This window comes from Pisolithus orientalis (assembly GCF_024613125.1).
Source record: "Pisolithus orientalis strain OTSU chromosome Unknown F5J12scaffold_15, whole genome shotgun sequence".
NCBI classification, from domain to species: domain Eukaryota; kingdom Fungi; phylum Basidiomycota; class Agaricomycetes; order Boletales; family Pisolithaceae; genus Pisolithus; species Pisolithus orientalis.
The window spans coordinates 712703-730287 of record NW_026260796.1 but is presented as its reverse complement, the minus strand read 5'-3'; the positions used below and the strand labels follow the sequence as shown (position 1 = coordinate 730287).

Sequence of the window (17585 nt, the reverse complement as noted above, 5' to 3'; positions counted from 1 at the left end):
CTTGATGGTTTCAATCTTAACTTCCAACAGTTCATATTGACCCTGATGGATTGTCATAGTTGTGTCTTGACCCTGGCTGGACTTGGTCTCACACTCATTCAGTCTGGCCTTGGCCTTGTCAATCCCTTATCCCAAGATAGTCTAGCATGGTACACACTGCTTTGCAGTGCATGTCACTTCAGTTAAACCCTGGCCAGTCATGTCCCCAGTCCACCCTGTCCTGGTCTCCATTACATTAGTCATACATTACTAATACTAGTTGTACCAATCACCTTAGCAATCCTTGTGAGACCAACATTACCAGTCTCCATACTATAGTTACTTCCATATATAAACCTGTAGATACTTGGCCTGTGGCCCCTCAGTCTGAAATCAACTAAGTTCATCCTGTTAATCCTGCCTCAGCCTCAGACTCAGACTGAAACCCACACAAGGGAATAGTGCTGCCTTCCCAGTTGCTAAGTCCAACCAGTCCACTCCCACACCTCTGCCCTTCTCCCTGATCCCAACCCCTCAGCCTCATGCCCACTTCAGTCTCTGGTCTGGTCTCAACCTGGACACCACGAACTTGACAGTATTTCAGACTTGCCACTTGTGTGGGTCTAACATACCATGGCAACCAAGACTTGTTTCCAGCCTCCCCATGGCCATTCTGCCACCAACCCCAACTCTTCCTCAGCCAATGGAACTCACCACAAGACAGCACTAGCTGCCTTGGGCACCACTAGATGATCCCCAGACCCTGTTGGTCCTTTCAGGGGCTTTTCAGCCCAAACATCCAATACTCCTACCCCATGTTGCCCCATTGCTCCCATCCCTGGTGGTGATCCTGGGGATGAAGGGCCAGATGACAATGACAACAATGATGATGACCCTGGCAATGGTCCTGGTGATGATGGGCCTGGTGATGATAATCCAGAGGACAAACCAGACTTCCCAGACCCAGACACTGAACCTGCAGTTGCAGTCTTTGACAGTCTCACAAAGGCCATCAAGCTACTGGCTGTCATGACCATGACACCAACATAAGCCCATAACACCTACTCCACCCTCTTCTGACATGTTCCTGCACTTCTCTACCCTCTTCCAACACATTCCTGTGCTCCTCTGACCCTCCTGACACCTCTCCAAGGTCCCCTGTCCATGTTCCAACCAACTCCACTCAACTCCACCCTTAGGCTGGTCATGTGGAGGCCAGACCTTCGTCTGTGCCTCCTCCAAGGCCTTGTCAGACTTGTGGCCTTGCATTCTAGATAGTGTTCTGCCCTCATGTCAGTTTTTCTCCATTCTTCCACTCCTTCAGTGTTTACCCTCTCTTCCTCATTGTAGTAGTTTCCTTGTCTCAGTTCAGGTCCCCATCATCCTTACCCTCTATCCCTTATGTCAGAGGGACTGCTAACCTGTTATACACTTATTGGTTTGCATTCTGCACTGCACTGCCCTTGACCTATGTCATATATAAGGCCACATAGTACTCCAATGTAATCAGTACAAATATTGAATAAAGTCCCCACCTTCAACTCCCTCTCAGTTCCCTCTGGAGTTTCATCTTCACTCTCTCTGAGTCTGCTCCACCTCTGAAATACAAGGGCTGAGCTCATGCAAGGGGGCAGCACACTAGCTGAACCCAATGCCCTCTCATCTGACCTCCAACCTCTGACCTCTGACTCCAACTCTGACCTCTGCCTCTGAAACTTTCCTCCATACCCCTCCACTCACTGTTCATTGAATATCTCACCACCCAGTGGTCAGATTTGCTTTGGACTTTGACCACTGTACTCTGCAGCCCAACCTGCTCCTACTCTGCCCTAAGAGGAAGTCAGGGGTTTTGTGTGACCTTGACACTGGCCTGCAACACCCACACTAGTCCTGAGTCCTCAAGCAGGACCAAGTTGTGTGAGCCCAATACCTTTGATGGTACCAACCCCAAGACACTTTGTGCCTTCTTCATTCAGTGTGAGCTGAATTTCCAAGACCATCCTTGGGCTTTCAGGACCAACCATGCCAAAGTTATCTTCACACAATCTTACCTGAAAGGCATGGCCTTAGAGTGGTTCAAGCCAGACTTGCTTGGGGTTGAGGACCCCAATGACTGGCCCCTCTGGATGGACTCCTGGAGGGAGTTCATCCTAGAACTACAAACCACCTTTGGCCCCCATGATCTTGTTGCTGACACAAAGAGTCAGCTTGACCATTTACACATGAAAGATAACCAGCACATCAACAAGTATGTAGTTGATTTTAATCAGCTTGCTTCACAAGTCCGAGGCTATGGTGATGGTGCACTGCGCCATCACTTCTACTCCAGGCTCCCAGGCCAGATCAAAGATGAAGTCTGTCAGGTTGGCAAGCCCTGGACTCTTCATAAGTTCCACCACCTCACCCAAGAAATAGATGCATGCTATTGGGAGTGCAAGGAAGAAATCCAATGGGCAAGTAAGCATCAAGGCTCATCCACCTCCAACAACAATAAGTCTGGAGGCTCTGGTAACAACAATCAACCCAAGACCAGTCAAGAGAAAGCCAAGACTGGCAGTAACAACAATACTGGTACTACCCAGTCCAAGCCAGCTTCATCGAAGCTGGGTAACAACAATAACAGCAATTTGTCCAAGCCCAAGTATAGCAAACTCAGCAAGGATGGAAAGCTCACCCTGGAAGAATGCAAGTGTTGCATAGATGGAAACCTCTGCATGTTCTGCAGAGGGTCCAGTCATTTCACTGATAAATGCCCCAAGAAAGCCAGTAAGGCCAAGGTTCATGCTGCAGCTATTACTGAGGCTGCACCAGCCTCAGGCTTGGGTTCTACCCCCAAGACAAAAAAATAGGTAGCAGCTCCCAGGACTCTGCACAAACTGGGAGCTGTGTTGACTCTGGTTGTGCAAACTTGGAGGCTAGACTCAACATGTCTGCTCTTTCCAGTCCAAATTCATTAACTCTGTACATCACTGTAGAAAATCATGATTTACCTCAGCTTTGTACCCTAGTGGATTCTGGCTCCACTCATTGTTTTATAGATAATCAATTTGCTAATCAACATTTGTTTACCCCTTACTTGGTCTCACCAATCCAACTCCTGCTTTTCAATGGAACATCCACATTCACCATAACCCAAGCAATAGATGTCTCAATCTGCTTCACATCTGGAGATGTCACACCAGTAACCCTGTACCTTACCCTGTTAGATTCTGAGTGTAAAGTAGTTCTCAGGCATAACTTGCTCACCCAATACAATCCATTGATTGACTGGGTACTGAGCAGTATTACTTTCCAGACTCATACACAAGGAATGCTAACCCCATTGATACCCCCTGTAAGACTGGTCTCCACTGGCCTTCCTGACCCTGGTCCTAGTGACCAACCCAGCCTTGCACCATCTGTACTGGTCTCTGACCCCCCAGCTTGCACCCCCCTGAAGGCCCCTCTTGTCTCCCTAATCAATGCAGCCACCTTCATATGTGCCTGCAAACTTGAAGGGTCTGTCCAGTTCCAACTTCAGCTCCACCCCTTGGACTCAGCCCAAGCCCAATTGGCTGAGGCCTTATCTTCCCTGGCCTTACCCAATGTCCCAGAGCAGTACCATGATTTTGCTGATGTCTTCAGTAAAGCCAAGGCCTCAGCACTCCTGCCTCACTGGGAGTATGACCTGAAAATAGAGCTTGAAGAAGGAACAACCCTGCCATTAGGCACCATCTATTCACTGTCCCTGGTCAATCTGCAAGCTCTCCAGACTTCCATTGATGAGAACCTCACCACTGGTTTCATTTGTCTGACCTCTTCCCCCTATGCTACACTGGTCCTCTTCATTAAAAAGAAGGACAGCTCCCTCTGGCTCTGCATAGACTTCTGCAGCCTGAACAAAATCACTAAGAAAGACTGATATCTGCTACCACTCATCTCTGACCTCTTAGACTCACCAAGCCAAGCCAAGATCTATACCAAGATTGATCTCTGGCATGCCTACCATCTTGTCCAGATTGCCCCAGGAAATGAATGGAAGACTGCATTCCAGACTCAGTATGGTTCCTACAAGTGGTTAGTGATGCCCTTTGGCCTCACCAATGCCCCAGCCATTTTCCAACACTTCATGTGTTATGTTTCACCCTGCTTTTCTTTGTTCACTGTATGTTTACCATGTGTTTTGATCTGTTGGACCACTTTTCCTTTTAGAGCTGTCTTCTCTCTGATCTGATGGCTTGTTATCTCCACCACTGGTGTTTCTCTCTCATTACATGCTTAGGACATGTGTCACTATGGTTCAACCAATAGTGTAGTTACCTCATTACATGTGGATGCCTTGTGGTCCATTTCCTTTGTAGTATTTAGCCTGTTGGCTCAAGTCCTGGAGCCCCAGACTTGAGCTGCTCAATCATATGCAGCATTTCTCAGAACCTTGCCCTCAGTGTCCCTTACCTGGACCACTCCTACTGGCATTGACCAAATCCTTCATTGTTTATGAAGGTTGCTGCAGCTGAGCTCCCCTTATGCCTTGACTTTGGTCTTAGTGTAACAAAAGCTCAAGTCTGACAGCCTTTGGCTGAATCAGTCATTGTTTAGTGTACCACCATGAACCCCCAAAACAACCAATGTTGGGTGCCATTGTGACCCACACAAGAAGAATCATCATCAGATGAAGAACAAGAGAGCACTGTCACAGACACCTCCAATGAATCAGAACAACTGGATAGAGGGAATAAGATTGCTAGATTTTTAAATGTTAGTTTATATTCTAGAAGTAGAATATTCTGGTATCCTCTTGAATCTCTTTAATCAGTCTCTCACTATGCTCGGTACTCCTATTCCTCCAGTACCTTCCCCTGCCATGTTCCCTAGACCCCCAACCCTGCTCATGATGTCTGGTTCATCTTCAAAGGCAATGACTGGTGCTACTGCCATCAAATCCACTGAATTGAAGATTGGTGTCCCATCTGACTTCAATGGTGACCAAAAGAATGCCATGAGCTGGCTGTATTCAGTCCAAACATACATCATGGTAAATGAAGGAGTCTATGACACTGACACCAAAAAGATCATCTATGCACTGTCATACATGAAGAAAGGAGTTGCTTGCTCTTGGGCAGCAACCTTCCAGAAAATGTCTCTGGAAAAGAATCCCCTGAGTTTTGGCTCATTTTCTGATTTCAAGAAGGAGTTTAAAGACTCATTCACCTCCCCTGACACTGCTGGTACTGCTATTGCCAAACTGCATACCATGAAACAAAAAGACTCAGTGGAGCAATATATCACCAACTTCCAGACTGCCACTGCTGACTCTACCATCATGGAGGATGTTACTCTGATCAAGTTCTTCTCTCAAGGACTCAAACCATTCATTGTGAACTGCATCCACATGATGGAAACCACTCCCACCAAAATCATGGAGTGGCACACTCAAGCACAAAAGTTTGACACCAAGTGGAGGAAAGTGAGTGAACTCTCCAGAAAGAAAGAAAAGAGGGCATTCTACCCAAAGAACAACCTCTTGGAAGAAAAAGATCCAACACTATGGATGTGGATGGAGTGAGACTCTCCAAAGAAGAAAGAGACCATCACATCAAAGAAGGAAGATGTTTTGGTTGTGGAAATAAAGGGCATCTCTCTCAAGAATGCCCTGACAAAGAGAAGACCCCCCAGAAGAAGGTCAAGAAAATCTGAAAGATTGTGGAAGTTGAAGAAAGTGACAATGAAGAAAAAGTCACTGGTCCTTCCATCACCTTAGTCAATATTGCTAGTGCACTAGGAAAGGATTTTTAGAAGGGAACTCTGTGTTGATGCCAGATGTTCCCAATGCTAAGGACAGTTCTCCTTCTGTTGCACCTGTAATAGTATCTTCTACCCCAGATCATACTATGCAAATCCCTATTGCTCGTTATGCATCAGAAAGAACAGGAAAAGTCATCAACACCACTGCACTGGTCGACTCCAGTGCCAAAATTTCATGCATTGATTGGGGATTTGTCCAAAAACATGTTATTAGACTTCAATAGAATCCCACAAACCTCACAAATGTGCACCAGTGGCAAGTATGACATGAGACAGCAGCCCAGGGGAAAGCTGGTACCAAAGGTGTTAGCATATGCCGCACTCATGAGATTCATGTGGGTGATGATTGCTCCTGTGAAAAGATAAGTTAAGAACCACTGGCATCATGAACAGTATTCCACCTTTTGGCAAGTTTGTTGTTCCCTATCGTCCAGAATGAATGAAGCAGCCAATCAAGAGTGCAATTAGGAACATACCAAGGTGTAGCACAAAGAAGCGACCTGATCAGGAGACACCAGAAGAGGTTCAATGAGGTTTTCCTCACCATATGTCTCGACTGTACAACCGAAGGTCAGTGTGCAGGCCTGCCTGTCAAAAAAAAAAAAACAATCACAAGTTGATTTTGTGACCATATACCAACTGTCTCCATGTCTGTTGCCTTGAGTGTGAAAACCACGAAGACCTACTACATGATATGGGTGACAGATGTCAGCCAACGGTTTCACAAGTAGGTTGAGGAGGTTTGGGTGCATGAGCACCAGCTCACACAAACAGGCAACAGATGTAGGCCAACTGTTTCAACAAGCTGAGAAATCATGAACACTTACCCCATGATATGGGCAACAGATGTTGGCCAACAAAGGCTCAGTGAAATGGGCAACAGATGTCAGCCAACAGTTTCATGAGCAGGTCAAGGAGGTTTGGGTGCATGAGCACCAGCTCACAGAAATGGGCAACAGATGTAGGCCAACTGTTTCAATGAGCTGAGAATTCATGAACACTTACTCCATGATATGGGCAACAGATGTCAGCCAACAGTATCACAAGTAAGGTTCAGTGAAACAGGTGACAGATGTTAGCCAGCAGTTTCAACGATCCTGCAGAGTTAGTATTAGAAGCTGCTGAGATTTGAACATGCATGATGTACTGTGGTTGGTTATGTTGTGTGGACCTGATTTCACATCAACAACAATTTTCTTGTTGCAAGTTAGCATGTCACATGTCAACATTTCATTAAGGAACTATCCATGGCCAGAACAAGGCAGAATGCAAAGAAAACCACATCTGGTATTGTGCCACGAGTGCAAATCACTTGCACTGCTCATGCCACCCCCATCTGATGCACATCCATGCAGTCCACCTCAAAGGCCTCAACACTGAGTTCATTGACATCCATTCCATCCTCTTGGGGACAGTCCCCTCTGGCTGAGGAGTGGCATAACCGGGTATGTACTATAGGTCCATCCTCCTATCACTGCTAACACAATAAGTAGTATTGCTACCTTTGCCACAATGGAGCTAAATACTTATTCAAGTGCTATTCCTGCCCTCGCATCGTGTGCGACCCCTGCTTAGGATTAGCACAGTGGCTCATGGACAAGGCCCGTGCCAAGGACATAGACTTCCAGTGTCCCAGTTGCCATGAACTCGAAGAGGGTGGTGCAAAGTGCAAAGAGCTACATCCATACTTTGTGAGCTATTCATCATTCACAATCTGAATAGAGCTGACATGAGTCCAAGCCATTCATGTGCACAGTGCTCAGGAAGAGAATTCCCATGTTGGATAAGCCAGTCATCATCTCAGGGATTTGTGAAAGGGCATCTAAGTCTCAAGTGTGTGCCGAGTCCACCCTTATTCTTGAGCTCATCTGCACAGGAGTGGAAATTCAAGGTTCGTTGCCATCGCTCCTCAACATGACCATTGAGGAATATCACACAAGCAACTCCCTTCTGTATCAAAAAATAATCTTCGATTTTGGTACAGATTGAAAGTTTTGTCGGTGGAGTATGAGGATCAAAAAACTGGGTGAAAAGTTTGGTGTGTACACCTTCAAGCACAAGATCATATTCATTACTGTTCATAGCAAAGTCACCCATGGTGACCTGTTTGCAGGGAAGGGCAAGAGTGGTGAGGATGTTGCAATGGAGGTTGGTGAGGTATGTGACTGACATGAGGAGGTTACTCTCTCTCATCTGTTTCAGTTCATGAAATGCCTGTTCGCTTCTCCCCTGCAAAACATGGTCTACGGTTCTACACTGTTTATGTTGACTTGTGGCCCTGTGGTTTCCTTTGAACAATCATTAGCAGTGTTGAAGCAATCTATTGTGCAGTCAGTTATTAATGATTGATCTATAAAAAACCTTACTAACTGTTGCCAAGACTCCAGCCAGAGTATATGGTTGCATTCACTGCCAAGGATTTCCTCAACATGGTCATCAAAATTTTCATCATGTCATACGGCGTCAAAGTCTTGATTGAAGGACATGCTCTGGAGAACATTATCCATGACCTACTCGACGTCTCACTTGAACTTTGGATGCACACTGATGTGATGCTCTTTCATCTTTCAGGCCTAGGATTGCCAAGGGCACCATGGTTACTTAGCCCTGCCCCACTCACTGCCACCCCTCTCCTCGCCATATACAGGTACTCATGGTACCACAGCCATCGGCACCCATGGGGCACATCTTGATACGCTTTCTTTCCCAGTCTTTCTCTTTTCAGGTTGTTACGGTCACGTGCGTCACGTGCCTTGTCGCGTTGCTGGTAGTTGTGGCTGTCCTAGGGGTACATATGCTGAGGGGAGAACTCGGATCACCCGCTGTCCAGGTATTTCCAATACCTGTCGAGACTCATCACTTGTGATCCGTAACGTTCACCACTCTCGTACCTGTTCCTCCCGTGTTCCATCTGTTTCCCCTGACTTGTTCTGACTCGTTTATATTGCCTACATGTTGTACTATAGCTCTGGTGTCTGGCTCCTCGCTGCGCATTGATTGCGCAGCCGGTATAGCCATCGTTTCCCCTTCTACCCCATCACTGACACTGTATGACTCTTATTTATTTCAGTGATTAGTTTGTTGATTACTGTGGATACGCGTCGCGATGCGTCTGTCACGACTGGTAGGGTACTCGTACTTAGGGGTATTTAAGCCCACGTACTTTACCATGTATCCTCAGTTTTTCGATAGCTTGCAACTGAGCTAATTACTTCGCTCTCATCCTTGTTCTCTCTCCGCGCGAACAACCTTAGGGACTCACCAGCAGACAGAACCTCTGTCGGATAATTGTGATAACTCAGCCATAGGGGTTACGACAAGTTCGGCCCGTAGACTCCCACCTCATGTGCTTCGTGCCTATTCCATTTGAAGAAGTCACTGCGCTCGGGCATAACAAAATCAAAAAACTCGACGCAGCTTTCGGGACTCGTCAACCTCTTTGCGAAAGTCAACTCGTCCCTCGGTTACTGAACTTCAACAAACCAAACCTTAACTTTACTCAAGGCTCGTAGGTCTCCCTACGTGTAAAGACTAACTTGCCTTGTCCCCTACCTTTCGGTTCGACTAACAAGATCGATAACACCGCCGAAAAACACCCCTCTACCCTCAATCAAATCCACCGCTCTACAGGCAGCCACTAGGCTTTAATAGATCGCCTCCCTAGAGTCCACGCTCGTCGATCCCTATGCATAAATCTACTCGCGCACCACATCCCCCTCGCTGACAGGTTTCTTTCGAGAAATAAATCCTCCCTCAGCTCTCGTTATCACTTCCCGTTAAAGTGTCTAACTCAGGAAAGTCGAGACCTCCAGTCCCGCCCCGCCCTAATCCACTAGGACTTGGAAGGAACCCGCCTTTACCCCCTATTCCGCTAGGAAGACTTGGGCCGTCAGCCACAGCAAGTAATCCTAGGTTGTCTTATCTATCCCGTTTTAGGGAATCGGAAGTCGCGCTTAGTTCAGAAGAAGAAGACGATCAGAAGTCCGATACTTCTTTCGGATCAGTCCTCAAGGAAGAACAAGAAGCACGCAAATCACCGGAGATGTCCATGACGATCGGACACGGAGAATCAGCTCCCGAGATGCCGCCTAAGGTATATACTGAGGAGGAGCTGAAGGAAAGGTTGGAAAGACAGATGCACTCTTTGGCAAAGGATTGGCGTAAGATCGCCGGGAATCCCATACAGTCGAGTGATCCCTTCCCAACAGGAACGCCTATGGACTCGGCTCTGCGAGCGTGGTACGCTAGGAACTTCGGAAAGGTAATTCCCCCAGAGGTCCCCGTTGGTGGGTCCAGTAAGGGTAAGGCCCCAGAAGACCCAGACCACTTGTATGATGTCCGCCCACCCAATGGAGGAAGGGAGTTTAATGTCGGGCGTCCCGGAGAATACAACGGAAGCCACAACGGGCTTCAAACTTGGATCACTCAAGTCGAAGGGTACCTCAACTTGAACAAGCATGTGTACAACACGGAGTCGCTCAAGATTTCGTTTGCGCTCACGTATATGACGAAAGGAGCAGCGGTCACGTTCGCCGAAAACTATCAAAACGAAAACAAGCTACTCGACAGGACTATCTGGTACACCGACACCTTCCAGAGATTCGTCGAGCGACTTAAGGCAACGTTCGAATCGGGCGATCAAACTGCCCTTGCTATCCTACGTCTCTCCGACATTGTGCAAGGCAAACGAGAACTGGAAGCGTACATCGCAGAGTTCACCGGGCTTGTCAACAAGGCCCAGTTAAAGGAGGAGTCGCGTGAAGCAGGGATTTTCTTCGGAAAAGGCCTCAACAAAGAATATCGCGATTGGATTCTTAATTCAGGACGCGCCCCTACCACCGTCATCGAATGGATACAGTGCATGGGAGAAGCAAGAACCGCAATCGCCACGAGGCACATCTTAGAAGGAAAGGAATCCTGGTATGAAAGAAAGTTCATTCATTACCACGGGGGTTCCCGAGATCCCAATGCGATGGATGTCGACAAAAGAAGGCGAAACGTACGCCGATCCAACAATGACGTAACGTGCTTCGAATGCAGAGCAAAGGGTCACTACAAGCGTGACTGTAAAGGAAAAGTTCCCCCTGCGCAAAAATCCGGAATCAAAGTCGTCCTCTCCCCAGACGGAACAAGAACCGCTTATATGGGAGATCGTCTGGCAACAGACGAGGAATGCAACAAATATGGGGTGAATTTTTAAATGGGACCGCGGCAGCTCCTCACGTGGGTCCCGTTTCTGTGTTGTCCGCAATCTGTACTACTACTATAGACGATGAATCAAAAATGCGTGTTGGTTCTCCTCTGGGAAGAGTATGGTTGCCGGATTACGGAGTAGGAGTAATGGTCTGCATCGATTCGGGTGCAGAGGTCTCGCTCATTTCGGAGCAAATCGTTCAAAGACTAAAAATTCCGACTTACCACGTCAAGACTCGGTTCAAGACCACTTCGTTTACCGGAAAGGACGTCGAGTGGGTGACTCGGAAAGTTTCCCTGAAGATCATCATCAAGAATCGCGTAATACGTGTCAAGTGCTACGTCGGTCCGTTGGTCGGGAAGGAGCATATCCTTTTAGGGATGCCCTTCCTCCGAACCTTCAAGCCAAGAATGGACTGGGAGAAGAACTTGATTATGTGTTGGGATGATGGGTTTGTACTGACTAGGGAAACTGACATATACATCCACAGCAGGGTCCCTTACTACGAAGGATATGCAGTAAAATTCAACAAAGACGGTTCCATCAAAGAGGAACCAGAGGTAAGGAGTATTAACAAAACTACCTTATCTACAGAATTGGAAGCAGCGCTAGCTGCTACGAAAGAAGAAGTTAAACTTCCTGAAATATACAAGGAATACGTGCAAGTTTTCTCTGAAGAAGACATCCCTCTGCCGGTCCACTGTCCCGGGTTGGACCACGAAATTCGACTCAGGGAAGACTTCAAGCCCAAGAAAGCCGCCGTATACCCGATGGCTCCGGACAAACTCAAGGTCCTCGATGAGTTCCTGGAGGAAAACTTAAAATGTAAGAAGATTCAACCCTCAACATCGCTGCAAGCCGCCCCGGTGTTTTTCGTAGCAAAGAAGGATGGGAAGAAGAGATTGATACAAGATTACCGGTATCTCAATTCATTCACCATTCCGGATGCTCACCCGCTGCCGAATGCACAAGCGCTGTTCGATGAGCTGGTTGAATCAAGATATTACGCAAAGTTCGCCATCCGTTGGGGATTTACAAACCTACGGGTGAAAGAAGGTGATGAATGGAAAGGAGCCTTTATTACTCCAAGAGGGCTCTTTGAACCTACGGTAATGTTCTTCAGACAGTGCAACTCACCGCCTTCGTTCCAAAGGTATATGGATCGCACTTTCGAATCTCAACGAGGAAAGCAAGTCGGATATATGGACGACGTGGCAATCCACGGGAAAACTCGAGAAGAACTCCAAAGTTGCGTCCACGAGTTTTTGGAGATTTGCCGCAAAGAAGGACTTCGGCTGAAGATCAGCAAATGCGTGTTCGAAGCTGAAGAAATCGAGTTCCTGGGGATGATCATAGGAAAAGGAAGGATGGAGACGTCACCGACCAAAACCGATGCCGTCAGTACCTGGGAAGCCCCTGATAACTTAACCGGGCTTCGAAGGTTCCTCGGCTTCTGCAACTTCTATCAGAAATTCATCCCATCCTTCTCAAGCGTCGCTCGCCTGTTACACGACTTAACCAAGAAAGGGGTCCCCTATGTCTGGACACCGGAGAGGAATGCCGCTTTCGAGCGGTTGAAAACTTTGTTATGCTCTGCTCCGGTCCTCACTATCCCGGACTTCTCCAAGCCTTTTGCGCTCTTTACCAATGCCTCCAAGCTCAGAACCGGCGGGGTTCTTGCCCAAAAGGGATCGGATGGGGAATGGCACCCCTGCTCCTACTTGTCCCAATCCCTCGTCGGCGCCAAACAGCGTTACCAGGTCTATGACTTGGAAATGCTGGCCGTAATCCATGCGCTAAAGGCTTTCCGCCCTTACCTCCTTTCCCCCGTTGAGCCAACTGTGATCTTCACTGATCACAAGAACCTGGAATACTACCGCGAACCCCAGCAGCTTACCCCTCGTCAAGCATGGTGGGCTGCTACGGTTCAATCCTACCCTATTCATTTTTCTTGGCAGGCCGGCCGCCTTCAGGTTCCCGCCGACACCCTGTCCCGGAAGAACGAGTCTTCGGAACCGGCCCCTGTTGCCACGGTCCTTCCACCGGACCTTTGGCTTTCGGAGGGGGTGGATGGTTCTCAACCCAAAATTCGCCTTGTTTCGCCAACTTTTTCCCTAACAAAAATACAAAAAGTACAAAAAATCAACCAGATCGCCCTATGACGACTCCCCACCAGAGTCACATGGTCCGCCATGCGCACTAAACCCTACCTGCGCCCAAATGAGGATGTGTCAAAGGCAGGTAGGAAGCCGATAGCTCGCCCACTTGAGGAACCCGTAAAAGGAGCTCCGGGAGTGCTAGCCATGTCAGCGGAGTTGTACAAACAAATCAAGGACGACCAAACAAAAAGAAAGGAAGGACCCAAGGCGCTGGACAACCTTACAGTCACCGATGATGGTACCTATCGCTATGGAACTACCCGTCTTTACATCCCTCCCGACCATCGCCAACACTGCATGCGAACGTATCACGATCACGAGTCCTCCGGTCATCCAGGACAGAAGGCTATGTTCGCGAAAATGAGGAAAGAAGTGTGGTGGGAAGGAATGGGAAAAGATATCAAAGCTTACATTGCCGGATGTCTGGCGTGTCAAGGAAGCAAGGTCCTTACGCATCCTCCTCGACCCCCGGTTACCCCGCATGAAACCGCAAAGACGATACTCCCGTTCCAGCAAATATCAATGGATTTCATCACGGATCTTCCGATCTCCGGAAATGAAAAATACGACTCGATTCTCACGGTTGTCGATCAGGGGCTGTCCAAGGCAGCACTGTTTATCCCATGCCACAAATCAATTGATTCCGTAGGTCTCGCCAAACTGTTCCATCAATTCATCTATGCCCGATTTGGAATTCCAGAATCGGTAATCTCAGATCGCGGCCCGCAGTTCGCGTCGGCCTTCACCAAGGAATTGTACAAGGCAATCGGGATAAAGTCAAAGTTGTCCACCGGGTACCACCCACAGACTAACGGAGAAAGCGAGCGAGTAAATCAAGAGGTGGAAGGATATCTACGCCTGTACTGCTCGGAGTTCCCTAACTCCTGGAGCTCGAAACTCCCTTCCGCCAAGTTCGCTCACAACTCCCAGATTCACTCGGTCCATCAGATGACTCCCTTTTCACTGCTCCTCGGATACGACCCTTCGCCATACCCCAAAACCCGGACAACTCCGGTTCCCTCTGTAGAGGAAAGATTGGAACGGCTCGCAGCGAGCCGAGATGTCGCCATCCTCGCGCATCAGGAAGCACAGGAACTAATGAAGTCCCGTTCAAAAGGGACTTATGTTGCGCCCAAAGTCAGAGATCGCGTCCTCCTGGATACGTCTCACCTACGCATCAAAAACCAGTGCGACAAGATTGCGCCCCGACGTCTCGGACCGTTTGAAGTGACTCAAGTCGTGTCACCTGTCGCGTTCCGATTGGACCTCCCCAAGTCTTGGAAGGTACACCCAGTGTTCCACGGGTCTCGGATCTCTCCCTTCGTCGAAAACGAGACATATGGGACTGCGCCCGCAGCCCCCTTGCCCGAGTTAGTAGATGATGAAATTGAATGGGAGGTCGAATCAATTCTAAATCACAAGATTGATGGGCGTCGTGGGAAGCGCAAGTACCTGGTCAAGTGGAAAGGGTTCCCCCATTCGTCAAATATGTGGGAACCCGAAGAGAATATAAAAGAACACGCAGAAGAAGTACTTGACCAGTACAAACTTGCCCGACATCTCAAAAGTTAAATGGACTCCCCACGCTCTGTAAACACCGAAAATGACTACACTGACCTCCTTCCCGCAGAATCCCTTTATGACGCCGACGATGACGGGCTCATTCCCCCCGTCGCCTCATATGCCCCAACCTCTCCCCTGCATTCCCCCGCCGGCTTTTATGTCTCCGGCTTCTCCTCGCCCATGTCCCAGCCCTGTTCATTATTGCCCGCTCCCTCCCGAACTTGCGGCCCACTCCCACTCCAGGGGGTCACAATCAAGCGCGTGCCCGCCCCAAAGGCCAGAGTCTCCCTCAGTAGAGACAGTAACCAGAAGGGAAAGGGTAAAGCGCAGGTTGACGATGACTCCGATAGTGGAACAGCCCAAACCCGCTGCCCCGATGCTTCCGAATCTACCAACGTACGCAGTGCCTTCGCCACCTACACCGGTCGTAGCGACAGTGCAGCGCTCGATGTCCTCGCCTCCGTCGCCGCCCTTGCCGGGTCTGACCAGCAAAGATTACCAGTCCCAGCAAGTGAATACGTGGACATTGTTCGGGCGCTTGACCTCTTCCACGATGGGGACCACATTAACGGGTGCTCACAGGAACAAGATAAGTATTTCGGGCTGTTGTCTGAAATCTACAGAGCATCAGACGTGATAAATGGACTGATCTCGAAGGTCCACACCCGGAAGTTAACAGGAGTGGCGCCCCTGTCGGAGGTAATTATGATCGGGATGTTGGAGAAGGCTTCGGCCGAAATCACGGAGGCTATCATGGGAGGAGCCTATCACCATCTTCGTCATCAACAAATTAATGACTTCCTCGCCCCGCCGGCTTCGCGGGTTCTTGATCGAATTATCCCTAAAGAAGCCCAACCCAAAGAAGTGGTGAAGAAGACAGACTTAGCGGATCAAGAGAAAGAGAAGCAGTGGCACACGATCGAACTCAGCTACGTGGACTCCGGCGAACTGTTTAAAGAGGTTGGTTCTCGTCTCGGGACAGGAACTCATAACTCCTCCTGGGAGGTTTTGTTACAGGATGCTTCGTGGGCTGGGCTTAATAAAAACTACTTCAATGCAGTCCACGCGTCCGACCCTCTCCCTCCGACTCCCTTCGTCCCCATCCCTCTTGATCAACTTTGCTTCTACCTCGGAGGCCAATCCCCTGTTCCTCCCGACCACCCCCTGTACCAGCACACCTGTTTCCAGTGTCGTTACCTGGGACATTGGTCGTGCCATAACGGAAAGGGATCCCGCTTTACTCCGGCCCTCAAGGAGCCGCCATCTCCATCACCATTGTTGCCCATCGCTGCTCAAACGCGTTCCCGCGTTTACACTACTCGCCGACCCTTATCCGCTCGTCTTAGCAACGCCCCATCTGCCGGCCTGTCCTCAAGGGTCTGAGGACCTTAGGGGGGGGGGTAATGATACGCTTTCTTTCCCGGTCTTTCTCTTTTCGGGTTGTTACGGTCACGTGCATCACGTGCCTTGTCGCATCGCTGGTAGTCGTGGCTGTCCTAGGGGTACGTATGCTGAGGGGAGAACTCGGATCACCCGCTGTCCAGGTATTTCCAATACCTGTCAAGACTCATCACTTGTGATCCGTAACGTTCACCGCTCTCGTACCTGTTCCTCCCGTGTTCCATCTGTTTCCCCTGACTTGTTCTGACTCGTTTATATTGCCTACATGTTGTACTATAGCTCCGGTGTCTGGCTCCTCGCTGCGCATTGATTGCGCAGCCAGTATAGCCATCGTTTCCCCTTCTACCCCATCACTGACACTGTATGACTCTTATTTATTTCAGTGATTAGTTTGTTGATTACTGTGGATACGCGTCGCGATGCGTCTGTCGCGACTGGTAGGGTACTCGTACTTAGGGGTATTTAAGCCCACGTACTTTACCATGTATCCTCAGTTTTTCGATAGCTTGCAACTGAGCTAATTACTTCGCTCTCATCCTTGTTCTCTCTCCACGCGAACAACCTTAGGGACTCACCAGCAGACAGAACCTCTGTCGGATAATTGCGATAACTCAGCCATAGGGGTTATGACAAGTTCGGCCTGTAGACTCCCACCTCGCATGCTTCGTGCCTATTCCATTTGAAGAAGTCACCACGCTCGGGCATAACACATCTCTATCCATGGGGTGCCTGAAATGTGGTGCCATCCATCCATGGGCACGATCAAAGCTGGACCCTCATCCACTGAGTGGTTATCACCCAAAGACTCGAGTGTCCACATGCCACAAGTGCACCTTTGAAGTGCATACTCAGCCTCTACCGGTTGAATACAATGTGCTCCATGGCAACCCTACATCTGGGTGGCTCAAATACACCATTTGCACTGCAGTGCCACTGTGATTTCGTGCGTTTGTCTGTCATTTATACACTTGATACTTCCAAAGTAATGTAATACCACGCCTGCATGCAATCTCACTTTATTGGTTTGACAACTTGGTGTGAGTAAACAAGGTGACAATGTCATGTACTAAATATCAGTGCCGGTAAACTTCAAGTACTGAAAGTCAGTGCCTAAAAAAATGTGGTACTGAAAATCAGTGCCAACAAACTCGGGGCACTGGTTTTCAGTGTTGCAAAATATGTGGTACCAGGAATCAGTGCCAGCAACTGAAATTTAGTGCTCCAAAAAATGCACACTGAAAATCAGTCCCGCGAAGACGACACTGAAAAGAAGTGCTCACTAGATCAGTGCCAGTGGTACTGATTTTGCTCAAATCAGTACCACTGGCACTGATATTCAGTGTGTTTACTTCCCACAGTGGGGCGCGCGTAAAGAAGTAGAACAATAGACTTGCCCACCGAGAGTCCAAACCGCGTCGACGACACCCAAGCGATAGAACGTCGCGACGGGCAGGGGGGGACGACGGGGAACGGTGGCGAAGTCGAGTGACAACCAACTGGAGTCA

General features: G+C 48.8%; 1 protein-coding gene across 1 annotated transcript; it reads left to right on the top strand.

Moving 5' to 3' along the window:
* Positions 1–7112: 7112 nt before the first annotated feature.
* F5J12DRAFT_783070 (uncharacterized protein) lies at positions 7113–8112 on the top strand (the record flags this gene model as incomplete). The annotated part of the gene is made up of 5 exons (XM_051742817.1): positions 7113–7208; positions 7350–7454; positions 7520–7654; positions 7756–7920; positions 7966–8112. 5 exons carry the CDS (start codon positions 7113–7115, stop codon positions 8110–8112), a joined length of 648 nt encoding a protein of 215 aa, XP_051599787.1.
* Between the last annotated feature and the right edge of the window lie 9473 nt (positions 8113–17585).